This window comes from Pseudophryne corroboree, chromosome 10 (assembly GCF_028390025.1).
Source record: "Pseudophryne corroboree isolate aPseCor3 chromosome 10, aPseCor3.hap2, whole genome shotgun sequence".
Classification (NCBI taxonomy): domain Eukaryota; kingdom Metazoa; phylum Chordata; class Amphibia; order Anura; family Myobatrachidae; genus Pseudophryne; species Pseudophryne corroboree.
Window position 1 is genome coordinate 5,668,555 of NC_086453.1, and position 27,556 is coordinate 5,696,110.

The window sequence follows — 27,556 nt, forward strand, 5'->3', positions numbered from 1 at the left end:
TGCGCCCGTCCATATCCCAAGAGTACTCCAGTGACCCCTAGTGGATGAAAAAGAAATACTGTAATACAGGGACATGAGAAGGATAGAGAGCAGATATAATGTAATACAGGGACATGAGAAGGATAGAGAGCAGATATACTGTAATACAGGGACATGAGAAGGATAGAGAGCAGATATACTGTAATACAGGGACATGAGAAGGATAGAGAGCAGATATAATGTAATACAGGGACATGAGAAGGATAGAGAGCAGATATAATGTAATACAGGGACATGAGAAGGATAGAGAGCAGATATACTGTAATACAGGGACATGAGAAGGATAGAGAGCAGATATACTGTAATACAGGGACATGAGAAGGATAGAGAGCAGATATAATGTAACACAGGGACATGAGAAGGATAGAGAGCAGATATAATGTAATACAGGAACATGAGAAGGATAGAGAGCAGATATACTGTAATACAGGGACATGAGAAGGATAGAGAGCAGATATACTGTAATACAGGGACATGAGAAGGATAGAGAGCAGATATAATGTAATACAGGGACATGAGGAGGATAGAGAGCAGATATACTGTAATACAGGGACATGAGAAGGATAGAGAGCAGATATAATGTAATACAGGGACATGAGAAGGATAGAGAGCAGATATACTGTAATACAGGGACATGAGAAGGATAGAGAGCAGATATACTGTAATACAGGGACATGAGAAGGATAGAGAGCAGATATACTGTAATACAGGGACATGAGAAGGATAGAGAGCAGATATACTGTAATACAGGGACATGAGAAGGATAGAGAGCAGATATACTGTAATACAGGGACATGAGAAGGATAGAGAGCAGATATAATGTAATACAGGGACATGAGAAGGATAGAGAGCAGATATACTGTAACACAGGGACATGCAGGATCACTAGATCTCTACATGGAGCACTCCTGGAACTGAAACCAATGTATTCCCATAATGATATACATAATGCGGGTGGGTATGGCCAGAGATGGGATCAAAGGTCAGATGCTGCAGGGCGAGAGGGGGAAGACTTAGGAGAACGCAGGGTCCCGACTCTCTTACCATCGGCGATGTCAGGGCGGAAAGTGATCTTTAGCTCAAACTTCTTGTGAGCGTCTTTCATGCTGGGCAGAGTGAGATAGGACTGGGGGCGCCCAGTGAAATAGGGCACAATCCTCTCTGGAAATACAGAAATAGAGATTTAGTCATGTCTCAGCCAACAAGGCTGATCATACTGGCTGTGCTGGTGTAACGGATGACCATACTGGCTGTGCTGGTGTAACGGATGACCTTACTGGCTGTGCTGGTGTAACGGATGACCTTACTGGCTGTGCGGATGTGTAACGGCTGACCTTACTGGCTGTGCTGGTGTAACGGATGACCATACTGGCTGTGCTGGTGTAACGGATGACCATACTGGCTGTGCTGGTGTAACAGATGACCATACTGGCTGTGCTGGTGTAACGGATGACCATACTGGCTGTGCTGGTGTAACGGATGACCATACTGGCTGTGCTGGTGTAACGGATGACCATACTGGCTGTGCTGGTGTAACGGATGACCTTACTGGCTGTGCTGGTGTAACGGATGACCTTACTGGCTGTGCTGGTGTAACGGATGACCATACTGGCTGTGCTGGTGTAACGGATGACCATACTGGCTGTGCTGGTGTAACGGATGACCATACTGGCTGTGCTGATGTAACGGGTGACCATACTGGCTGTGCTGGTGTAACGGATGACCATACTGGCTGTGCTGGTGTAACGGATGACCTTACTGGCTGTGCGGATGTGTAACGGATGACCTTACTGGCCGTGCTGGTGTAACGGATGACCTTACTGGCCGTGCTGGTGTAACGGATGACCTTACTGGCCGTGCTGATGTAACGGCTGACCATACTGGCTGTGCTGGTGTAACGGGTGACCATACTGGCTGTGCTGGTGTAACGGATGACCATACTGGCTGTGCTGGTGTAACGGATGACCTTACTGGCTGTGCTGGTGTAACGGATGACCGTACTGGCTGTGCTGGTGTAACGGATGACCGTACTGGCTGTGCTGGTGTAACGGATGACCATACTGGCTGTGCTGATGTAACGGCTGACCTTACTGGCTGTGCTGGTGTAACGGATGACCTTACTGGCTGTGCTGGTGTAACGGATGACCATACTGGCTGTGCTGGTGTAACGGATGACCATACTGGCTGTGCTGATGTAACGGCTGACCTTACTGGCTGTGCTGGTGTAACGGATGACCATACTGGCTGTGCTGATGTAACGGGTGACCATAGTGGCTGTGCTGGTGTAACGGATGACCTTACTGGCTGTGCTGGTGTAACGGATGACCATACTGGCTGTGCTGGTGTAACGGATGACCTTACTGGCTGTGCTGGTGTAACGGATGACCTTACTGGCTGTGCTGGTGTAACGGATGACCATACTGGCTGTGCTGGTGTAACGGCTGACCTTACTGGCTGTGCTGGTGTAACGGATGACCATACTGGCTGTGCTGGTGTAACGGATGACCATACTGGCTGTGCTGGTGTAACGGATGACCATACTGGCTGTGCTGGTGTAACGGCTGACCTTACTGGCTGTGCTGGTGTAACGGATGACCATACTGGCTGTGCTGGTGTAACGGATGACCTTACTGGCTGTGCTGGTGTAACGGATGACCTTACTGGCTGTGCTGCTGTAACGGATGACCATACTGGCTGTGCTGCTGTAACGGATGACCGTACTGGCTGTGCCGGTGTAACGGATGACCTTACTGGCTGTGCTGGTGTAACGGATGACCTTACTGGCTGTGCTGGTGTAACGGATGACCATACTGGCTGTGCTGGTGTAACGGATGACCATACTGGCTGTGCTGCTGTAACGGATGACCTTACTGGCTGTGCTGCTGTAACGGATGACCTTACTGGCTGTGCTGGTGTAACGGATGACCTTACTGGCTGTGCTGGTGTAACGGATGACCTTACTGGCTGTGCTGCTGTAACGGATGACCATACTGGCTGTGCTGGTGTAACGGATGACCATACTGGCTGTGCTGGTGTAACGGATGACCTTACTGGCTGTGCTGGTGTAACGGATGACCTTACTGGCCGTGCTGGTGTAACGGATGACCTTACTGGCCGCGCTGGTGTAACGGATGACCTTAGTTCTACCCCTTTCAGACCAAAACCCTAGATACAGCTCGGGTCAATGAACACGGGTTTCAAGATGTGTCCACCTATCAGTGTCCTGTGGAGTCCAGGTATTGCAGAACGGGCGAGATGATCAGTACATTGGGTCAGATTGAGGAACGCAAGTGAGAACACCACAAATTGGCAGTACAAAGATCTCACCTCGGACCTTCAGCATAGAGAAGGCGGTGACTCTGCCCTGACGGTTGGCCGCGGTGCACACGTATGTGCCGGCATCCTCTGGCTTCACGGACGGTAGCGTCAGAACATTGTTCTCGATTCGAGCATCATTGGGGAGATCTCCTTCCAGCTGGAGACAATGTTACCAGTGTTATCAGTACATCACGTATATATACATCATATACACAGCTAGAACGCTGCAGATCCTCCCCCCACAGCCAGCACACGCGCAGAACGTCACGCGGGAGATTACACTATGTTATACTCTGTACTTCATGGACGGGCACAGGATGTGTAACACTGCATTTACATGTACACAGGACATAGTGTATAACGTATACATGTACCGGGGCTATGGGAGTGTCCAGTTTATAGGGACAGGAGTCGCTGTGACACAGTGTAACATGGCTGGAATAGGACATAGTGTATAACGTATACATGTACCGGGGCTATGGGAGTGTCCTGTACATAGGGACAGGAGTGGCTGTGACACAGTGTAACGTGGCTGGAATAGGACATAGTGTATAACGTATATATGTACCGGGGCTATGGGAGTGTCCTGTACATAGGGACAGGAGTCGCTGTGACACAGTGTAACGTGGCTGGAATAGGACATAGTGTATAACGTATACATGTACCGGGGATATGGGAGTGTCCTGTACATAGGACAGGCGTCGCTGTGACACAGTGTAACGTGGCTGGAATAGGACATAGTGTATAACGTATACATGTACCGGGGCTATGGGAGTGTCCTGTACATAGGGACAGGAGTCGCTGTGACACAGTGTAACGTGGCTGGAATAGGACATAGTGTATAATGTATACATGTACCGGGGTTATGGGAGTGTCCTGTACATAGGACAGGAGTCGCTGTGACACAGTGTAACGTGGCTGGAATAGGACACTGTGTATAACGTATACATGTACCGGGGTTATGGGAGTGTCCTGTACATAGGACAGGAGTGGCTGTGACACAGTGTAACGTGGCTGGAATAGGACACTGTGTATAACGTATACATGTACCGGGGCTATGGGAGTGTCCTGTACATAGGACAGGAGTCGCTGTGACACAGTGTAACATGGCTGGAATAGGACATAGTGTATAACGTATACATGTACCGGGGCTATGGGAGTGTCCTGTATATAGGGACAGGAGTCGCTGTGACACAGTGTAACGTGGCTGGAATAGGACATAGTGTATAATGTATACATGTACCGGGGCTATGGGAGTGTCCTGTACATAGGACAGGATTCGCTGTGACACAGTGTAACGTGGCTGGAATAGGACATAGTGTATAACGTATACATGTACCGGGGCTATGGGAGTGTCCTGTTTATAGGGACAGGAGTCGCTGTGACACAGTGTAACGTGGCTGGAACAGGACATAGTGTATAACGTATACATGTACCGGGGCTATGGGAGTGTCCTGTACATAGGACAGGAGTCGCTGTGACACAGTGTAACGTGGCTGGAATAGGACACAGTGTATAACGTATACATGTACCGGGGCTATGGGAGTGTCCTGTATATAGGAAAGGAGTCGCTGTGACACAGTGTAACGTGGCTGGAATAGGACACAGTGTATAACGTATACATGTACCGGGGCTATGGGAGTGTCCTGTATATAGGAAAGGAGTCGCTGTGACACAGTGTAACGTGGCTGGAATAGGACACAGTGTATAGCGTATACATGTACCGGGGCTATGGGAGTGTCCTGTATATAGGAAAGGAGTCGCTGTGACACAGTGTAACGTGGCTGGAATAGGACATAGTGTATAACGTATACATGTACCGGGGTTATGGGAGTGTCCTGTACATAGGGACAGGAGTCGCTGTGACACAGTGTAACGTGGCTGGAATAGGACATAGTGTATAACGTATACATGTACCGGGGCTATGGGAGTGTCCTGTATATAGGGACAGGAGTCGCAGTGACACAGTGTAATGTGGCTGGACATAGTGTACCTTTGTCCACGTTATTTCAGGTACGGGAAATCCAGACGCCAGACACGGGAACACAGCTGTTGATCCGCTTGTTATCTCCTTCATCTCTGGGTGAGCAGCGATTTGTGGCACGGCTGTGGACATGTGATATGGATTTGTTAGAGAATACAGCAGACCAATACCTGCGCGGTACCATGTGCCATAAGCTGTACCTACACTGCACATGGAGGATGACGTGAGACTGCACCTCCCCCACGTCGTTGGTCACAGTACAGCGATACTGCCCAGCGTCTGACTGCTTCACCTGCTCAATCTTCAACATCCCCCCACTTATAATGACATCGGTTGGCATCCGGCTTCCGACCTTGCTCCATGTCACCTTGGCGCTGGGGTCTCCGATTGCCAGGCATTCAAACTCCACTGAGTTCCCTGCAAGGACGGTCTGCACGGAGGTCCGGATGTTAATTCTGACTTTGGGCATCACTATGGGGGGAAATTATGTTTCTGGTGACAGGCTGATATGGGATCTGGTTTATGCTAACACACACTATGAAATATTGCATAATATGTATAATAGATCCAGGTAAACCACTCATCCACCTCCGCCACCACTGTGAAACACAATTACATGGAGGAAACGTCCGATATTTAGACAAGGGCAAACACAAGTGGTAAAAGGAGAGTTATGGTAGACTTATCTTTGTTAACTCTCTTCTTCGAAGTCCATAGAGTCCACAGGGTGACAATGGGGTGTAGGTGGCGGCAAAGGACCATTGTCTCCATGTGGAGCCCTGTGGAATCCGAAGAAGAAATCTCTCTAATACAGAAGTAAGATAAGCCGAGTCACAGAAACATAAGAACGTTGCCTCATCTCTGCAGGACTTGCACACCAACCTTGGACCACCAGCTTTCCGCTGCCTTGAGCTTGACCAAAGCGGCTGACAGCACGACATGTGTAGACTCCTTCATTCCCGAGCTCCAAATCTGGAATCCTGCAGCGAATAGGTCAGGGGTTACATACACATCTCCTGCAGTGTACACTCATCAGCCTCTACCTGGCACCAGGTACCCAGACCATACACAGCGTGCACTCCTGAAAGGGGATGGTTAGGAACACCTTCTTTTCAAACTGGAAGGGGGACGAGCATTTGCCTAAGCCCCTGACTGTATGCCCCAGTATACTCAGTGTCCCTCAGTTGGATGTTAGAGGATGATCAGTGCAGAATAACAGGTAATATTTACCCTAGGCACTTGGGCACATGTACGCAGCAGATGGCATTCCCCTTTCAGGAGCAAGGTCAGGTCACCATACAGCTTGGCTCGCACACAGAACCATCAGTGTGATTGAGTAAAACCCCACCCCTTCTCACCGAAGTACCGCCCCTTGTATGTTGTGATTGGCTGGGAGATTGCCTCCTTCCTTAACCCACTGGATTCTGGCCCTCGGATCTCCAATCACAGTGCAGGTAAATTGTGCCGTCCCACTCACTGCCTTCGTGTCTATCTGGGGCGAAACGCGAACAGAAAACGGAGCTGTAGAGAGGAGAAAATGAACACTTAGATATTGCACAGAATGAGCCATCCAATCCAGCTGTCAGGTCGCTGTGTCTGGCGACAACCTACAAAGTGCCACGGATCAGCAAATACATGCAAGGTAAAATTGCAGATGTCCCAAATTATGGGGAATCCCCAGACATATCCTAGTGCCGTCTCCGTGTCTGAATGCTGTGAGTCCCAGGTCTCACATAGTATGCGCCGTCTCAGTGTCTGAATGCGGTGAGTCCCTGGTCTCACATAGTATGCACCGTCTCCGTGTCTGAATGCTATGAGTCCCAGGCTCACATAGTATGCACCGCCTCAGTGTCTGAATGCCGTGAGTCCCAGGTCTCACATAGTGTTCACCATCTCAGTGTCTGAATGCTGTGAGTCCCAGGTCTCACATAGTATGCACCGTCTCCGTGTCTGAATGCTATGAGTCCCAGGTCTCACATAGTATGCACCGTCTCCATGTCTGAATGCTGTGAGTCCCAGGTCTCACATAGTATGCACTGTCTCAGTGTCTGAATGCTGTGAGTCCCTGGTCTCACATAGTATGCACCGTCTCTGTGTCTGAATGCTATGAGTCCCTGGTCTCACATAGTATGCACTGTCTCAGTGTCTGAATGCTGTGAGTCCCTGGTCTCACATAGTATGCACCGTCTCTGTGTCTGAATGCTATGAGTCCCTGGTCTCACATAGTATGCACAGTCTCTGTGTCTGAATGCTGCGAGTCCCTGGTCTCACATAGTATGCACCATCTCTGTGTCTGAATGATGAGAGTCCCTGGTCTCACATAGTATGCACCGTCTCCATGTCTGAATGCTGTGAGTACCAGGTCTCACATAGTATGCACCATCTCTGTGTCTGAATGCTGCAAGTCCCTGGTCTCACATAGTATGCACCGCCTCTGTGTCTGAATGCTGCGAGTCCCAGGTCTCACATAGTATGCACCGCCTCAGTGTCTGAATGCCGTGAGTCCCAGGTCTCACATAGTGTTCACCATCTCAGTGTCTGAATGCTGTGAGTCCCAGGTCTCACATAGTATGCACCGTCTCTGTGTCTTAATGCTGTGAGTCCCTGGTCTCACATAGTATGCACCGCCTCAGTGTCTGAATGCTGTGAGTCCCTGGTCTCACATAGTATGCACCGCCTCTGTGTCTGAATGCTGTGAGTCCCAGGTCTCACATAGTATGCACCGCCTCTGTGTCTGAATGCCGTGAGTCGCAGGTCTCACATAGTATTCACCGTCTCAGTGTCTGAATGCTGTGAGTCCCAGGTCTCACATAGTATTCACCGTCTCAGTGTCTGAATGCTGTGAGTCCCAGGTCTCACATAGTATGCACCGTCTTTGTGTCTGAATGCTGTGAGTCCCTGGTCTCACATAGTATGCACAGTCTCTGTGTCTGAATGCTGTGAGTCCCAGGTCTCACATAGTATGCACCGCCTCTGTGTCTGAATGCTGTGAGTCCCTGGTCTCACATAGTATGCACCGCGTCTGTGTCTGAATGCTGTGAGTCCCAGGTCTCACATAGTATGCACCGCCTGTGTCTGAATGCTGTGAGTCCCAGGTCTCACATAGTATGCACCGTCTTTGTGTCTGAATGCTGTGAGTCCCTGGTCTCACATAGTATGCACCGCCTCTGTGTCTGAATGCTGTGAGTCCCAGGTCTCACATAGTATGCACCGCCTCTGTGTCTGAATGCCGTGAGTCCCAGGTCTCACATAGTATTCACCGTCTCAGTGTCTGAATGCTGTGAGTCCCAGGTCTCACATAGTATTCACCGTCTCAGTGTCTGAATGATGAGAGTCCCTGGTCTCACATAGTATGCACCGTCTCCATGTCTGAATGCTGTGAGTACCAGGTCTCACATAGTATGCACCATCTCTGTGTCTGAATGATGAGAGTCCCTGGTCTCACATAGTATGCACAGTCTTTGTGTCTGAATGCTGTGAGTCCCTGGTCTCACACAGTATGCACCGTCTCAGTGTCTGAATGCTGTGAGTACCAGGTCTCACATAGTACGCACCATCTCTGTGTCTGAATGATGAGAGTCCCTGGTCTCACATAGTATGCACAGTCTTTGTGTCTGAATGCTGCGAGTCCCTGGTCTCACATAGTATGCACCATCTCTGTGTCTGAATGATGAGAGTCCCTGGTCTCACATAGTATGCACCGTCTCCATGTCTGAATGCTGTGAGTACCAGGTCTCACATAGTATGCACCATCTCTGTGTCTGAATGATGAGAGTCCCTGGTCTCACATAGTATGCACAGTCTTTGTGTCTGAATGCTGTGAGTCCCTGGTCTCACATAGTATGCACAGTCTCAGTGTCTGAATGCTGTGAGTACCAGGTCTCACATAGTATGCACCATCTCTGTGTCTGAATGATGAGAGTCCATGGTCTCACATAGTATGTACCGTCTTAGTGTCTGAATGCTGTGAGTCCCAGGTCTCACATAGTATGCACCGTCTCTGTGTCTTAATGCTGTGAGTCCCTGGTCTCACATAGTATGCACCGCCTCAGTGTCTGAATGCTGTGAGTCCCTGGTCTCACATAGTATGCACCGACTCTGTCTCTGAATGCTGTGAGTCCCTGGTCTCACATAGTATGCACCGCGTCTGTGTCTGAATGCTGTGAGTCCCAGGTCTCACATAGTATGCACCGCCTGTGTCTGAATGCTGTGAGTCCCAGGTCTCACATAGTATGCACCGTCTTTGTGTCTGAATGCTGTGAGTCCCTGGTCTCACATAGTATGCACCGCCTCTGTGTCTGAATGCTGTGAGTCCCTGGTCTCACATAGTATGCACCGCCTCTGTGTCTGAATGCTGTGAGTCCCAGGTCACACATAGTATGCACCGCCTCTGTGTCTGAATGCCGTGAGTCCCAGGTCTCACATAGTATTCACCGTCTCAGTGTCTGAATGCTGTGAGTCCCAGGTCTCACATAGTATTCACCGTCTCAGTGTCTGAATGATGAGAGTCCCTGGTCTCACATAGTATGCACCGTCTCCATGTCTGAATGCTGTGAGTACCAGGTCTCACATAGTATGCACCATCTCTGTGTCTGAATGATGAGAGTCCCTGGTCTCACATAGTATGCACAGTCTTTGTGTCTGAATGCTGTGAGTCCCTGGTCTCACATAGTATGCACCGTCTCAGTGTCTGAATGCTGTGAGTACCAGGTCTCACATAGTACGCACCATCTCTGAGTCTGAATGATGAGAGTCCCTGGTCTCACATAGTATGCACAGTCTTTGTGTCTGAATGCTGCGAGTCCCTGGTCTCACATAGTATGCACCATCTCTGTGTCTGAATGATGAGAGTCCCTGGTCTCACATAGTATGCACCGTCTCCATGTCTGAATGCTGTGAGTACCAGGTCTCACATAGTATGCACCATCTCTGTGTCTGAATGATGAGAGTCCCTGGTCTCACATAGTATGCACAGTCTTTGTGTCTGAATGCTGTGAGTCCCTGGTCTCACATAGTATGCACCGTCTCAGTGTCTGAATGCTGTGAGTACCAGGTCTCACATAGTAGGCACCATCTCTGTGTCTGAATGATGAGAGTCCATGGTCTCACATAGTATGTACCGTCTTAGTGTCTGAATGCTGTGAGTCCCAGGTCTCACATAGTATGCACCGTCTCTGTGTCTTAATGCTGTGAGTCCCTGGTCTCACATAGTATGCACCGCCTCAGTGTCTGAATGCTGTGAGTCCCTGGTCTCACATAGTATGCACCGACTCTGTCTCTGAATGCTGTGAGTCCCTGGTCTCACATAGTATGCACCGCGTCTGTGTCTGAATGCTGTGAGTCCCAGGTCTCACATAGTATGCACCGCCAGTGTCTGAATGCTGTGAGTCCCAGGTCTCACATAGTATGCACCGTCTTTGTGTCTGAATGCTGTGAGTCCCTGGTCTCACATAGTATGCACCGCCTCTGTGTCTGAATGCTGTGAGTCCCAGGTCTCACATAGTATGCACCGCCTCTGTGTCTGAATGCCGTGAGTCCCAGGTCTCACATAGTATTCACCGTCTCTGTGTCTGAATGCTATGAGTCCCTGGTCTCACATAGTATGCACAGTCTCTGTGTCTGAATGCTGCGAGTCCCTGGTCTCACATAGTATGCACCATCTCTGTGTCTGAATGATGAGAGTCCCTGGTCTCACATAGTATGCACCGTCTCCATGTCTGAATGCTGTGAGTACCAGGTCTCACATAGTATGCACCATCTCTGTGTCTGAATGCTGCAAGTCCCTGGTCTCACATAGTATGCACCGCCTCTGTGTCTGAATGCTGCGAGTCCCAGGTCTCACATAGTATGCACCGCCTCAGTGTCTGAATGCCGTGAGTCCCAGGTCTCACATAGTGTTCACCATCTCAGTGTCTGAATGCTGTGAGTCCCAGGTCTCACATAGTATGTACCGTCTTAGTGTCTGAATGCTGTGAGTCCCAGGTCTCACATAGTATGCACCGTCTCTGTGTCTTAATGCTGTGAGTCCCTGGTCTCACATAGTATGCACCGCCTCAGTGTCTAAATGCTGTGAGTCCCTGGTCTCACATAGTATGCACCGCCTCTGTGTCTGAATGCTGTGAGTCCCAGGTCTCACATAGTATGCACCGCCTCTGTGTCTGAATGCCGTGAGTCCCAGGTCTCACATAGTATTCACCGTCTCAGTGTCTGAATGCTGTGAGTCCCAGGTCTCACATAGTATGCACCGCCTCTGTGTCTGAATGCCGTGAGTCCCAGGTCTCACATAGTATTCACCGTCTCAGTGTCTGAATGCTGTGAGTCCCAGGTCTCACATAGTATTCACTGTCTCAGTGTCTGAATGCTGTGAGTCCCAGGTCTCACATAGTATGCACCGTCTTTGTGTCTGAATGCTGTGAGTCCCTGGTCTCACATAGTATGCACAGTCTCTGTGTCTGAATGCTGTGAGTCCCAGGTCTCACATAGTATGCACCGCCTCTGTGTCTGAATGCTGTGAGTCCCTGGTCTCACATAGTATGCACCGCGTCTGTGTCTGAATGCTGTGAGTCCCAGGTCTCACATAGTATGCACCGCCTGTGTCTGAATGCTGTGAGTCCCAGGTCTCACATAGTATGCACCGTCTTTGTGTCTGAATGCTGTGAGTCCCTGGTCTCACATAGTATGCACCGCCTCTGTGTCTGAATGCTGTGAGTCCCAGGTCTCACATAGTATGCACCGCCTCTGTGTCTGAATGCCGTGAGTCCCAGGTCTCACATAGTATTCACCGTCTCAGTGTCTGAATGTTGTGAGTCCCAGGTCTCACATAGTATTCACCGTCTCAGTGTCTGAATGATGAGAGTCCCTGGTCTCACATAGTATGCACCGTCTCCATGTCTGAATGCTGTGAGTACCAGGTCTCACATAGTATGCACCATCTCTGTGTCTGAATGCTGTGAGTACCAGGTCTCACATAGTATGCACCATCTCTGTGTCTGAATGATGAGAGTCCCTGGTCTCACATAGTATGCACAGTCTTTGTGTCTGAATGCTGTGAGTCCCTGGTCTCACATAGTATGCACCGTCTCAGTGTCTGAATGCTGTGAGTACCAGGTCTCACATAGTAGGCACCATCTCTGTGTCTGAATGATGAGAGTCCATGGTCTCACATAGTATGTACCGTCTTAGTGTCTGAATGCTGTGAGTCCCAGGTCTCACATAGTATGCACCGTCTCTGTGTCTTAATGCTGTGAGTCCCTGGTCTCACATAGTATGCACCGCCTCAGTGTCTGAATGCTGTGAGTCCCTGGTCTCACATAGTATGCACCGACTCTGTCTCTGAATGCTGTGAGTCCCTGGTCTCACATAGTATGCACCGCGTCTGTGTCTGAATGCTGTGAGTCCCAGGTCTCACATAGTATGCACCGCCTGTGTCTGAATGCTGTGAGTCCCAGGTCTCACATAGTATGCACCGTCTTTGTGTCTGAATGCTGTGAGTCCCTGGTCTCACATAGTATGCACCGCCTCTGTGTCTGAATGCTGTGAGTCCCAGGTCTCACATAGTATGCACCGCCTCTGTGTCTGAATGCCGTGAGTCCCAGGTCTCACATAGTATTCACCGTCTCTGTGTCTGAATGCTATGAGTCCCTGGTCTCACATAGTATGCACAGTCTCTGTGTCTGAATGCTGCGAGTCCCTGGTCTCACATAGTATGCACCATCTCTGTGTCTGAATGATGAGAGTCCCTGGTCTCACATAGTATGCACCGTCTCCATGTCTGAATGCTGTGAGTACCAGGTCTCACATAGTATGCACCATCTCTGTGTCTGAATGCTGCAAGTCCCTGGTCTCACATAGTATGCACCGCCTCTGTGTCTGAATGCTGCGAGTCCCAGGTCTCACATAGTATGCACCGCCTCAGTGTCTGAATGCCGTGAGTCCCAGGTCTCACATAGTGTTCACCATCTCAGTGTCTGAATGCTGTGAGTCCCAGGTCTCACATAGTATGTACCGTCTTAGTGTCTGAATGCTGTGAGTCCCAGGTCTCACATAGTATGCACCGTCTCTGTGTCTTAATGCTGTGAGTCCCTGGTCTCACATAGTATGCACCGCCTCAGTGTCTAAATGCTGTGAGTCCCTGGTCTCACATAGTATGCACCGCCTCTGTGTCTGAATGCTGTGAGTCCCAGGTCTCACATAGTATGCACCGCCTCTGTGTCTGAATGCCGTGAGTCCCAGGTCTCACATAGTATTCACCGTCTCAGTGTCTGAATGCTGTGAGTCCCAGGTCTCACATAGTATTCACTGTCTCAGTGTCTGAATGCTGTGAGTCCCAGGTCTCACATAGTATGCACCGTCTTTGTGTCTGAATGCTGTGAGTCCCTGGTCTCACATAGTATGCACAGTCTCTGTGTCTGAATGCTGTGAGTCCCAGGTCTCACATAGTATGCACCGCCTCTGTGTCTGAATGCTGTGAGTCCCTGGTCTCACATAGTATGCACCGCGTCTGTGTCTGAATGCTGTGAGTCCCAGGTCTCACATAGTATGCACCGCCTGTGTCTGAATGCTGTGAGTCCCAGGTCTCACATAGTATGCACCGTCTTTGTGTCTGAATGCTGTGAGTCCCTGGTCTCACATAGTATGCACCGCCTCTGTGTCTGAATGCTGTGAGTCCCAGGTCTCACATAGTATGCACCGCCTCTGTGTCTGAATGCCGTGAGTCCCAGGTCTCACATAGTATTCACCGTCTCAGTGTCTGAATGCTGTGAGTCCCAGGTCTCACATAGTATTCACCGTCTCAGTGTCTGAATGATGAGAGTCCCTGGTCTCACATAGTATGCACCGTCTCCATGTCTGAATGCTGTGAGTACCAGGTCTCACATAGTATGCACCATCTCTGTGTCTGAATGATGAGAGTCCCTGGTCTCACATAGTATGCACAGTCTTTGTGTCTGAATGCTGTGAGTCCCTGGTCTCACACAGTATGCACCGTCTCAGTGTCTGAATGCTGTGAGTACCAGGTCTCACATAGTACGCACCATCTCTGTGTCTGAATGATGAGAGTCCCTGGTCTCACATAGTATGCACAGTCTTTGTGTCTGAATGCTGCGAGTCCCTGGTCTCACATAGTATGCACCATCTCTGTGTCTGAATGATGAGAGTCCCTGGTCTCACATAGTATGCACCGTCTCCGTGTCTGAATGCTGTGAGTACCAGGTCTCACATAGTATGCACCATCTCTGTGTCTGAATGATGAGAGTCCCTGGTCTCACATAGTATGCACAGTCTTTGTGTCTGAATGCTGTGAGTCCCTGGTCTCACATAGTATGCACAGTCTCAGTATCTGAATGCTGTGAGTACCAGGTCTCACATAGTATGCACCATCTGTGTCTGAATGATGAGAGTCCATGGTCTCACATAGTATGTACCGTCTTAGTGTCTGAATGCTGTGAGTCCCTGGTCTCACATAGTATGCACCGTCTCTGTGTCTTAATGCTGTGAGTCCCTGGTCTCACATAGTATGCACCGCCTCAGTGTCTGAATGCTGTGAGTCCCTGGTCTCACATAGTATGCACCGCGTCTGTGTCTGAATGCTGTGAGTCCCAGGTCTCACATAGTATGCACCGCCTGTGTCTGAATGCTGTGAGTCCCAGGTCTCACATAGTATGCACCGTCTTTGTGTCTGAATGCTGTGAGTCCCTGGTCTCACATAGTATGCACCGCCTCTGTGTCTGAATGCTGTGAGTCCCTGGTCTCACATAGTATGCACCGCCTCTGTGTCTGAATGCTGTGAGTCCCAGGTCACACATAGTATGCACCGCCTCTGTGTCTGAATGCCGTGAGTCCCAGGTCTCACATAGTATTCACCGTCTCAGTGTCTGAATGCTGTGAGTCCCAGGTCTCACATAGTATTCACCGTCTCAGTGTCTGAATGATGAGAGTCCCTGGTCTCACATAGTATGCACCGTCTCCATGTCTGAATGCTGTGAGTACCAGGTCTCACATAGTATGCACCATCTCTGTGTCTGAATGATGAGAGTCCCTGGTCTCACATAGTATGCACAGTCTTTGTGTCTGAATGCTGTGAGTCCCTGGTCTCACATAGTATGCACCGTCTCAGTGTCTGAATGCTGTGAGTACCAGGTCTCACATAGTACGCACCATCTCTGAGTCTGAATGATGAGAGTCCCTGGTCTCACATAGTATGCACAGTCTTTGTGTCTGAATGCTGCGAGTCCCTGGTCTCACATAGTATGCACCATCTCTGTGTCTGAATGATGAGAGAGTCCCTGGTCTCACATAGTATGCACCGTCTCCATGTCTGAATGCTGTGAGTACCAGGTCTCACATAGTATGCACCATCTCTGTGTCTGAATGATGAGAGTCCCTGGTCTCACATAGTATGCACAGTCTTTGTGTCTGAATGCTGTGAGTCCCTGGTCTCACATAGTATGCACCGTCTCAGTGTCTGAATGCTGTGAGTACCAGGTCTCACATAGTAGGCACCATCTCTGTGTCTGAATGATGAGAGTCCATGGTCTCACATAGTATGTACCGTCTTAGTGTCTGAATGCTGTGAGTCCCAGGTCTCACATAGTATGCACCGTCTCTGTGTCTTAATGCTGTGAGTCCCTGGTCTCACATAGTATGCACCACCTCAGTGTCTGAATGCTGTGAGTCCCTGGTCTCACATAGTATGCACCGACTCTGTCTCTGAATGCTGTGAGTCCCTGGTCTCACATAGTATGCACCGCGTCTGTGTCTGAATGCTGTGAGTCCCAGGTCTCACATAGTATGCACCGCCTGTGTCTGAATGCTGTGAGTCCCAGGTCTCACATAGTATGCACCGTCTTTGTGTCTGAATGCTGTGAGTCCCAGGTCTCACATAGTATGCACCGCCTCTGTGTCTGAATGCTGTGAGTCCCAGGTCTCACATAGTATGCACCGCCTCTGTGTCTGAATGCCGTGAGTCCCAGGTCTCACATAGTATTCACCGTCTCTGTGTCTGAATGCTATGAGTCCCTGGTCTCACATAGTATGCACAGTCTCTGTGTCTGAATGCTGCGAGTCCCTGGTCTCACATAGTATGCACCATCTCTGTGTCTGAATGATGAGAGTCCCTGGTCTCACATAGTATGCACCGTCTCCATGTCTGAATGCTGTGAGTACCAGGTCTCACATAGTATGCACCATCTCTGTGTCTGAATGCTGCAAGTCCCTGGTCTCACATAGTATGCACCGCCTCTGTGTCTGAATGCTGCGAGTCCCAGGTCTCACATAGTATGCACCGCCTCAGTGTCTGAATGCCGTGAGTCCCAGGTCTCACATAGTGTTCACCATCTCAGTGTCTGAATGCTGTGAGTCCCAGGTCTCACATAGTATGTACCGTCTTAGTGTCTGAATGCTGTGAGTCCCAGGTCTCACATAGTATGCACCGTCTCTGTGTCTTAATGCTGTGAGTCCCTGGTCTCACATAGTATGCACCGCCTCAGTGTCTAAATGCTGTGAGTCCCTGGTCTCACATAGTATGCACCGCCTCTGTGTCTGAATGCTGTGAGTCCCAGGTCTCACATAGTATGCACCGCCTCTGTGTCTGAATGCCGTGAGTCCCAGGTCTCACATAGTATTCACCGTCTCAGTGTCTGAATGCTGTGAGTCCCAGGTCTCACATAGTATGCACCGCCTCTGTGTCTGAATGCCGTGAGTCCCAGGTCTCACATAGTATTCACCGTCTCAGTGTCTGAATGCTGTGAGTCCCAGGTCTCACATAGTATTCACGGTCTCAGTGTCTGAATGCTGTGAGTCCCAGGTCTCACATAGTATGCACCGTCTTTGTGTCTGAATGCTGTGAGTCCCTGGTCTCACATAGTATGCACAGTCTCTGTGTCTGAATGCTGTGAGTCCCAGGTCTCACATAGTATGCACCGCCTCTGTGTCTGAATGCTGTGAGTCCCTGGTCTCACATAGTATGCACCGCGTCTGTGTCTGAATGCTGTGAGTCCCAGGTCTCACATAGTATGCACCGCCTGTGTCTGAATGCTGTGAGTCCCAGGTCTCACATAGTATGCACCGTCTTTGTGTCTGAATGCTGTGAGTCCCTGGTCTCACATAGTATGCACCGCCTCTGTGTCTGAATGCTGTGAGTCCCAGGTCTCACATAGTATGCACCGCCTCTGTGTCTGAATGCCGTGAGTCCCAGGTCTCACATAGTATTCACCGTCTCAGTGTCTGAATGTTGTGAGTCCCAGGTCTCACATAGTATTCACCGTCTCAGTGTCTAAAGGATGAGAGTCCCTGGTCTCACATAGTATGCACCGTCTCCATGTCTGAATGCTGTGAGTACCAGGTCTCACATAGTATGCACCATCTCTGTGTCTGAATGATGAGAGTCCCTGGTCTCACATAGTATGCACAGTCTTTGTGTCTGAATGCTGTGAGTCCCTGGTCTCACACAGTATGCACCGTCTCAGTGTCTGAATGCTGTGAGTACCAGGTCTCACATAGTAGGCACCATCTCTGTGTCTGAATGATGAGAGTCCATGGTCTCACATAGTATGTACCGTCTTAGTGTCTGAATGCTGTGAGTCCCTGGTCTCACATAGTATGCACCGTCTCTGTGTCTTAATGCTGTGAGTCCCTGGTCTCACATAGTATGCACCGCCTCAGTGTCTGAATGCTGTGAGTCCCTGGTCTCACATAGTATGCACCGACTCTGTCTCTGAATGCTGTGAGTCCCTGGTCTCACATAGTATGCACCGCGTCTGTGTCTGAATGCTGTGAGTCCCTGGTCTCGCATAGTATGCACCATCTTTGTGTCTGAATGCTGTGAGTCCCTGGTCTCACATAGTATGCACCGCCTGTGTCTGAATGCTGTGAGTACCAGGTCTCACATAGTATGCACCATCTCAGTGTCTGAATGCTGTGAGTACCAGGTCTCACATAGTACGCACCATCTCTGTGTCTGAATGATGAGAGTCCCTGGTCTCACATAGTATGCACAGTCTTTGTGTCTGAATGCTGCGAGTCCCTGGTCTCACATAGTATTCACCATCTCTGTGTCTGAATGATGAGAGTCCCTGGTCTCACATAGTATGCACCGTCTCCATGTCTGAATGCTGTGAGTACCAGGTCTCACATAGTATGCACCATCTCTGTGTCTGAATGATGAGAGTCCCTGGTCTCACATAGTATGCACAGTCTTTGTGTCTGAATGCTGTGAGTCCCTGGTCTCACATAGTATGCACCGTCTCAGTGTCTGAATGCTGTGAGTACCAGGTCTCACATAGTATGCACCATCTCTGTGTCTGAATGATGAGAGTCCATGGTCTCACATAGTATGCACAGTCTTTGTGTCTGAATGATGAGAGTCCCTGGTCTCACATAGTATGCACCATCTCTGTGTCTGAATGCTGCGAGTCCCAGGTCTCACATAGTATGCACCATCTCAGTGTCTGAATGATGAGAGTCCCAGGTCTCACATAGTATGCACAGTCTTTGTGTCTGAATGCTGTGAGTCCCTGGTCTCACATAGTATGCACCGTCTCCGTGTCTGAATGCTGTGAGTCCCTGGTCTCACATAGTATGCACCGTCTCTGTGTATGAATGCTGTGAGTCCCTGGTCTCACATAGTATGCACCATCTCAGTGTCTGAATGCTTTGAGTCCCTGGTCTCACATAGCAGCTGAGTGAAGACTGTAGATAACGAGGGTGAGTACTGACATGGTCACCTAGCGGCACAGACCGCCCGTGGCTTTTGCCTCACCACATATAAGCTACTGAAACTCACCTAACACACTGATTTGGGCGACTGCCTCATTTTCGCCCACTTTGTTTCTGGCCACGCAGCGATAGGAGCCGGCGTGATCAGTGGTTGCCTGATTGATCTGTAGGGTGCCACCGGTGACTACGGCGTCATTCGGCAGCGATCCGTTGACTTTGGTCCACTGGAATAAGAGGGGAGGGGATCCGTGCGCCAAGCACTGTAAGCGAATGTGTTCCCCGACACTGACAGAGACCTCGTCCGGCATGATGGTGGCATATGGGGGATCTGGGTATGATTGGGAGACAATTTTAATCATTATTATCAAGTCATGGAAATAACAATGTAACCTTGTCTGCAATTGTACAACGTTTAGGCGATAGTAACTTGGGTGTATAGATTATAGGGTACCTACAGTATTGCACCCGTCCCATAACTGTCTTCTTATTCACCAAATTAAACAAATATTGTTCCTGAATTTTGGAAACTTCAGTCATTACACAGGGACCCATCATATACATCCGTGTAACCTGTGCGATACTTACTCTCCACGTCCAGTGCAATGGTGATGTCTGCGTGCCCATCCGCGTTGGAGGCATTACATATGTAGTGTCCCGAGTCCTGCTGAGCCACCCGCGGGATGACCAGGGTATTGTTGACCACTTGGTGCTGCCACGGTAGAGGTGCTCGGAGCTTGGTCCACGTGATGGTTGGCGTTGGGTTACCTACACAACAGGATGACGTCATATGATTGAGGCAAAACAACTGTACCGTAATGACAGTTCTACCCTGACCCCATTCTCAGGCTGAGGTGCGCACAAGCATCACTAGCGGGGGGCAAGCCTCTGTGTACTGCCGCTTCCCTTATGTGCTCTGGAAACAAATGAGCTTCAGTACATACTGTGCCAAGAGGGAAATCAAAGCGCACACGTGTAATCTTTATGTCTTTGCTACAGAGGACACAGATGTGAGGACACTGGGTGGCAAGAGACTGTCACTCGGGTAGTGACAGCGTGGCACTCTCAGGGTGTGGATGATAAAACGTGACACTAATCACTAGGGAGACGGACCTTTCTTCCCGCCACATTAGTGATCTGATCCAGCGCAGGACACCTCTCACTATGGCTAATATCTTCCAGGAGGTCTGTATCCATGCTGTGTCATGGGAGAGCCCAGGTAAGTGTCACCCGCCCATGTTGCAAAGGCAGTGCCTCCTAACCCCATCAGAGGGTGGCAGTCTCTCCAGCTGACCTACCATCTGCAGTGTCACAGGTGGGCAGTGCCCCCTTACCCCACTCACCGGTAGCGCTGCATCGGAGGGTGGCGGTCTCTCCAGCTGACCTACCATCTGCAGCGTCACAGGTGGGCAGTGCCCCCTTACCACACTCACCGGTAGCGCTGCATCGGAGGGTGGCGGTCTCTCCAGCTGACCTACCATCTGCAGCGTCACAGGTGGGCAGTGCCCCCTTACCACACTCACCGGTAGCGCTGCATCGGAGGGTGGCAGTCTCTCCAGCTGACCTACCATCTGCAGCGTCACAGGTGGGCAGTGCCCCCTTACCACACTCACCGGTAGCGCTGCATCGGAGGGTGGCAGTCTCTCCAGCTGACCTACCATCTGCAGCGTCACAGGTGGGCAGTGCCCCCTTACCACACTCACCGGTAGCGCTGCATCGGAGGGTGGCGGTCTCTCCAGCCAGCACCAGGTGGTCAGTCTTCTCTACCGTCACTCTCGGAGCGCTCTCTTTCACCACCCTGTTCTCTACTTGCACTTCCACTTGGACCTGGGTGGAACCAGCTGGGTTGTGGCCAACGCACACGTAGAACCCGGAGTCCTGTATCTTTACTGATGGAATCTACAGGGGAGAATAAAACAGTGATGACCGCAATCCTCTGGTAACTAGCAGCCACGTGTCCCTACATTATAAAGGGGGATGTATCAGTGAATATACGGCGAGAGTCTGACAGTCCCCAGCTCGGGGGTGGAGGATATTGTGTTGCAACGCTACCTCCAGCCATCGCAATACGAGATCTCCATGGCTATATATGTATCAGGCAGTACGTGGCCCTTAGCGTGGCTTATACGCTGTGGTGTAAGGAGTAGCTCGGCCGCCCATGACAGTATAGAATACGGCCTATATCCTCACCAGCAGATACAGATCGCTACGCATTTGTTACTGATTTGTGCTTCAAATTATTACTTATCCCCAATATATAGGAAACCCCAATATAAAGTTAATAGAGGGATGGGATGCCAGCGTCGCCCCAGCAATCACCCTGCCGCTGGCCCAGCATTCTCTGTACATGACCTTCAGCCTGGTGCCGCGTTCTCAGGTGCGCGCCTGGGCTTTGTGTAATAAGAGAGCGTCTTATCCTTCACCGGTGTTGTGTGAGGTATGAGGCACTGACCTGCAGGATGGCGTGGCTGTCTAGCGGAGCGTGATTCTGCTGCCGGATATCCTGCTTAGACCCAGGACGGCGCCAGCTGACGATAGGGCGCGGATCTCCCATCCCCATACACTCCACGTTAATGGTTTCACCCACATTCACCCTGATCACCCCCGGAGGGATCACAGAAACCGTGGGGCGTCCTGCAATACGGAGAAGACAAAACAATGAAAGGTCCAGCATGAAAAAATGATGTCTCTCCCTGTACCTGGTGCTGATGTCTCTCCCTGTACCTGGCGCTGATGTCTCTCCCCTGTACCTGGCGCTGATGTCTCTCCCTGTACCTGGCGCTGATGTCTCTCCCTGTACCTGGCGCTTATGTCTCTCCCTGTACCTGGCGCTGATGTCTCTCCCCTGTACCTGGCGCTGATGTCTCTCCCTGTACCTGGCGCTGATGTCTCTCCCTGTACCTGGCGCTGAGGTCTCTCCCCTGTACCTGGCGCTGAGGTCTCTCCCCTGTACCTGGCGCTGATGTCTCTCCCTGTACCTGGCGCTGATGTCTCTCCCTGTACCTGGCGCTGATGTCTCTCCCTGTACCTGGCGCTGATGTCTCTCCCTGTACCTGGCGCTGATGTCTCTCCCCTGTACCTGGCGCTGAGGTCTCTCCCTGTACCTGGCGCTGAGGTCTCTCCTCTGTACCTGGCGCTGAGGTCTCTCCCTGTACCTGGCGCTGAGGTCTCTCCCCTGTACCTGGCGCTGAGGTCTCTCCCCTGTACCTGGCGCTGAGGTCTCTCCCTGTACCTGGCGCTGAGGTCTCTCCCTGTACCTGGCGCTGAGGTCTCTCCCTGTACCTGGCGCTGATGTCTCTCCCTGTACCTGGCGCTGAGGTCTCTCCCCTGTACCTGGCGCTGATGTCTCTCCCTGTACCTGGCGCTGAGGTCTCTCCATGTACCTGCCGCTGATGTCTCCCCTGTACCTGGCGCTGAGGTCTCTCCCTGTACCTGGCGCTGATGTCTCTCCCTGTACCTGGCGCTGATGTCTCTCCCTGTACCTGGCGCTGAGGTCTCTCCCCTGTACCTGGCGCTGATGTCTCTCCCTGTACCTGGTGCTGATGTCTCTCCCCTGTACCTGGCGCTGATGTCTCTCCCTGTACCTGGCGCTGATGTCTCTCCCTGTACCTGGCGCTGATGTCTCTCCCTGTACCTGGCGCTGATGTCTCTCCCTGTACCTGGCGCTGATGTCTCTCCCTGTACCTGGCGCTGATGTCTCTCCCTGTACCTGGCGCTGATGTCTCTCCCCTGTACCTGGTGCTGATGTCTCTCCCTGTACCTGGTGCTGATATCTCTCCCTGTACCTGGCGCTGATGTCTCTCCCCTGTACCTGGCGCTGATGTCTCTCCTCTGTACCTGGCGCTGATGTCTCTCCCTGTACCTGGCGCTGATGTCTCTCCTCTGTACCTGGCGCTGAGGTCTCTCCCTGTACCTGGCGCTGATGTCTCTCCCTGTACCTGGCGCTGATGTCTCTCCCTGTACCTGGCGCTGAGGTCTCTCCCTGTACCTGGCGCTGATGTCTCTCCCTGTACCTGGCGCTGATGTCTCTCCCTGTACCTGGCGCTGATGTCTCTCCCCTGTACCTGGCGCTGAGGTCTCTCCCTGTACCTGGCGCTGATGTCTCTCCCTGTACCTGGCGCTGAGGTCTCTCCCTGTACCTGGCGCTGAGGTCTCTCCCCTGTACCTGGCGCTGAGGTCTCTCCCTGTACCTGGCGCTGATGTCTCTCCCTGTACCTGGCGCTGATGTCTCTCCCTGTACCTGGCGCTGAGGTCTCTCCCTGTACCTGGCGCTGAGGGTCTCTCCCCTGTACCTGGCGCTGAGGTCTCTCCCTGTACCTGGTGCTGATGTCTCTCCCTGTACCTGGCGCTGAGGTCTCTCCCTGTACCTGGCGCTGATGTCTCTCCCTGTACCTGGCGCTGAGGTCTCTCCCTGTACCTGGCGCTGATGTCTCTCCCTGTACCTGGCGCTGATGTCTCTCCCTGTACCTGGCGCTGAGGTCTCTCCCTGTACCTGGCGCTGAGGTCTCTCCCTGTACCTGGCGCTGAGGTCTCTCCCTGTACCTGGCGCTGAGGTCTCTCCCTGTACCTGGCGCTGATGTCTCTCCCTGTACCTGGCGCTGAGGTCTCTCCCTGTACCTGGCGCTGATGTCTCTCCCCTGTACCTGGCGCTGAGGTCTCTCCCTGTACCTGGCGCTGAGGTCTCTCCCTGTACCTGGCGCTGATGTCTCCCCTGTACCTGGCGCTGAGGTCTCTCCCTGTACCTGGCGCTGATGTCTCTCCCTGTACCTGGCGCTGAGGTCTCTCCCTGTACCTGGCGCTGATGTCTCTCCCTGTACCTGGCGCTGATGTCTCTCCCTGTACCTGGCGCTGATGTCTCTCCCTGTACCTGGCGCTGATGTCTCTCCCTGTACCTGGCGCTGATGTCTCTCCCTGTACCTGGCGCTGATGTCTCTCCCTGTACCTGGCGCTGATGTCTCTCCCTGTACCTGGCGCTGATGTCTCTCCCTGTACCTGGCGCTGATGTCTCTCCCTGTACCTGGCGCTGATGTCTCTCCCCTGTACCTGGCGCTGAGTTCTCTCCCCTGTACCTGGCGCTGAGGTCTCTCCCTGTACCTGGCGCTGATGTCTCTCCCCTGTACCTGGCGCTGATGTCTCTCCCCTGTACCTGGCGCTGATGTCTCTCCCTGTACCTGGCGCTGAGGTCTCTCCCTGTACCTGGCGCTGAGGTCTCTCCCTGTACCTGGCGCTGAGGTCTCTCCCTGTACCTGGCGCTGATGTCTCTCCCTGTACCTGGCGCTGATGTCTCTCCCTGTACCTGGCGCTGATGTCTCTCCCTGTACCTGGCGCTGATGTCTCTCCCTGTACCTGGCGCTGAGGTCTCTCCCTGTACCTGGCGCTGAGGTCTCTCCCTGTACCTGGCGCTGAGGTCTCTCCCTGTACCTGGCGCTGAGGTCTCTCCCTGTACCTGGCGCTGATGTCTCTCCCTGTACCTGGCGCTGAGGTCTCTCCCTGTACCTGGCGCTGATGTCTCTCCCTGTACCTGGCGCTGATGTCTCTCCCTGTACCTGGCGCTGATGTCTCTCCTCTGTACCTGGCGCTGATGTCTCTCCTCTGTACCTGGCGCTGATGTCTCTCCCTGTACCTGGCGCTGAGGTCTCTCCCTGTACCTGGCGCTGAGGTCTCTCCCTGTACCTGGCGCTGAGGTCTCTCCCCTGTACCTGGCGCTGATGTCTCTCCCTGTACCTGGCGCTGATGTCTCTCCCCTGTACCTGGCGCTGATGTCTCTCCTCTGTACCTGGTGCTGAGGTCTCTCCCTGTACCTGGCGCTGAGGTCTCTCCCCTGTACCTGGCGCTGATGTCTCTCCTCTGTACCTGGTGCTGAGGTCTCTCCCTGTACCTGGCGCTGATGTCTCTCCCCTGTACCTGGCGCTGATGTCTCTCCTCTGTACCTGGTGCTGAGGTCTCTCCCTGTACCTGGCGCTGAGGTCTCTCCCTGTACCTGGCGCTGATGTCTCTCCCTGTACCTGGCGCTGATGTCTCTCCTCTGTACCTGGCGCTGAGGTCTCTCCCTGTACCTGGCGCTGAGGTCTCTCCCCTGTACCTGGCGCTGATGTCTCTCCTCTGTACCTGGCGCTGATGTCTCTCCCTGTACCTGGCGCTGAGGTCTCTCCCCCTGTACCTGGCGCTGAGGTGTCTCTCCCTGTACCTGGCGCTGATGTCTCTCCCCTGTACCTGGCGCTGATGTCTCTCCCTGTACCTGGCGCTGAGGTCTCTCCCCTGTACCTGGCGCTGATGTCTCTCCCTGTACCTGGCGCTGATGTCTCTCCCCTGTACCTGGCGCTGATGTCTCTCCTCTGTACCTGGCGCTGAGGTCTCTCCCCTGTACCTGGCGCTGATGTCTCTCCCTGTACCTGGCGCTGATGTCTCTCCCCTGTACCTGGCGCTGATGTCTCTCCTCTGTACCTGGCGCTGAGGTCTCTCCTCTGTACCTGGCGCTGAGGTCTCTCCCCTGTACCTGGCGCTGAGGTCTCTCCCTGTACCTGGCGCTGAGGTCTCTCCCCTGTACCTGGCGCTGATGTCTCTCCCTGTACCTGGCGCTGAGGTCTCTCCCTGTACCTGGCGCTGAGGTCTCTCCCTGTACCTGGCGCTGATGTCTCTCCCTGTACCTGGCGCTGATGTCTCTCCCTGTACCTGGCGCTGATGTCTCTCCCCTGTACCTGGCGCTGAGGTCTCTCCCCTGTACCTGGCGCTGAGGTCTCTCCCCTGTACCTGGCGCTGAGGTCTCTCCCCTGTACCTGGCGCTGATGTCTCTCCCTGTACCTGGCGCTGATGTCTCTCCCTGTACCTGGCGCTGATGTCTCTCCCTGTACCTGGCGCTGATGTCTCTCCCTGTACCTGGCGCTGATGTCTCTCCCCTGTACCTGGCGCTGATGTCTCTCCCTGTACCTGGCGCTGATGTCTCTCCCTGTACCTGGCGCTGATGTCTCTCCCTGTACCTGGCGCTGATGTCTCTCCCTGTACCTGGCGCTGATGTCTCTCCCTGTACCTGGCGCTGATGTCTCTCCCTGTACCTGGCGCTGATGTCTCTCCTCTGTACCTGGCGCTGATGTCTCTCCCTGTACCTGGCGCTGAGGTCTCTCCCCTGTACCTGGCGCTGAGGTCTCTCCCCTGTACCTGGCGCTGATGTCTCTCCCTGTACCTGGCGCTGATGTCTCTCCTCTGTACCTGGCGCTGAAGTCTCTCCCTGTACCTGGCGCTGAGGTCTCTCCCTGTACCTGGCGCTGATGTCTCTCCCTGTACCTGGCGCTGAGGTCTCTTCTCTGTACCTGGCGCTGATGTCTCTCCTCTGTACCTGGCGCTGAGGTCTCTCCCTGTACCTGGCGCTGATGTCTCTCCTGTGTACCTGGCGCTGAGGTCTCTCCCTGTACCTGGCGCTGATGTCTCTCCTCTGTACCTGGCGCTGATGTCTCTCCCTGTACCTGGCGCTGAGGTCTCTCCCTGTACCTGGCGCTGATGTCTCTCCCCTGTACCTGGCGCTGATGTCTCTCCCTGTACCTGGCGCTGAGGTCTCTCCCTGTACCTGGCGCTGAGGTCTCTCCCTGTACCTGGCGCTGATGTCTCTCCCCTGTACCTGGCGCTGAGGTCTCTCCCTGTACCTGGCGCTGAGGTCTCTCCCCTGTACCTGGCGCTGATGTCTCTCCCTGTACCTGGCGCTGATGTCTCTCCCTGTACCTGGCGCTGAGGTCTCTCCCCTGTACCTGGCGCTGATGTCTCTCCCCTGTACCTGGCGCTGATGTCTCTCCCTGTACCTGGCGCTGATGTCTCTCCTCTGTACCTGGCGCTGAGGTCTCTCCTCTGTACCTGGCGCTGAGGTCTCTCCCTGTACCTGGTGCTGATGTCTCTCCCCTGTACCTGGCGCTGAGGTCTCTCCCTGTACCTGGCGCTGATGTCTCTCCCTGTACCTGGCGCTGATGTCTCTCCCTGTACCTGGCGCTGAGGTCTCTCCCTGTACCTGGCGCTGATGTCTCTCCCCTGTACCTGGCGCTGATGTCTCTCCCTGTACCTGGCGCTGATGTCTCTCCCTGTACCTGGCGCTGAGGTCTCTCCCTGTACCTGGCGCTGAGGTCTCTCCCTGTACCTGGCGCTGATGTCTCTCCCTGTACCTGGCGCTGAGGTCTCTCCCCTGTACCTGGCGCTGAGGTCTCTCCCTGTACCTGGCGCTGAGGTCTCTCCCTGTACCTGGCGCTGAGGTCTCTCCCTGTACCTGGCGCTGATGTCTCTCCCCTGTACCTGGCGCTGATGTCTCTCCCCTGTACCTGGCGCTGATGTCTCTCCCCTGTACCTGGCGCTGAGGTCTCTCCCTGTACCTGGCGCTGAGGTCTCTCCCTGTACCTGGCGCTGAGGTCTCTCCTGTACCTGGCGCTGATGTCTCTCCCTGTACCTGGCGCTGAGGTCTCTCCCTGTACCTGGCGCTGAGGTCTCTCCCTGTACCTGGCGCTGAGGTCTCTCCCTGTACCTGGCGCT

The 27,556-nt window shown here is 52.6% G+C and overlaps 1 protein-coding gene across 1 annotated transcript in view; it reads right to left on the reverse strand.

Moving 5' to 3' along the window:
* LOC134966847 (basement membrane-specific heparan sulfate proteoglycan core protein-like) overlaps window positions 1-22,430 on the reverse strand; it is a 33,396-nt gene extending 10,966 nt beyond the window's left edge. Inside the window, exons 1-11 of the mRNA XM_063943891.1 lie at window positions 22,385-22,430; window positions 21,504-21,685; window positions 20,755-20,950; window positions 19,640-19,819; window positions 19,122-19,382; window positions 6,700-6,862; window positions 6,224-6,321; window positions 5,546-5,812; window positions 5,351-5,463; window positions 3,367-3,514; window positions 1,084-1,200 (exon numbers count right to left, since the gene is read on the reverse strand). Of these exons, the coding sequence (XP_063799961.1) occupies window positions 1,084-1,200; window positions 3,367-3,514; window positions 5,351-5,463; window positions 5,546-5,812; window positions 6,224-6,321; window positions 6,700-6,862; window positions 19,122-19,382; window positions 19,640-19,819; window positions 20,755-20,950; window positions 21,504-21,685; window positions 22,385-22,430 (1,771 nt within the window). The remainder of the gene's footprint in view (window positions 1-1,083; window positions 1,201-3,366; window positions 3,515-5,350; window positions 5,464-5,545; window positions 5,813-6,223; window positions 6,322-6,699; window positions 6,863-19,121; window positions 19,383-19,639; window positions 19,820-20,754; window positions 20,951-21,503; window positions 21,686-22,384) is intronic.
* Window positions 22,431-27,556: the final 5,126 nt, after the last annotated feature.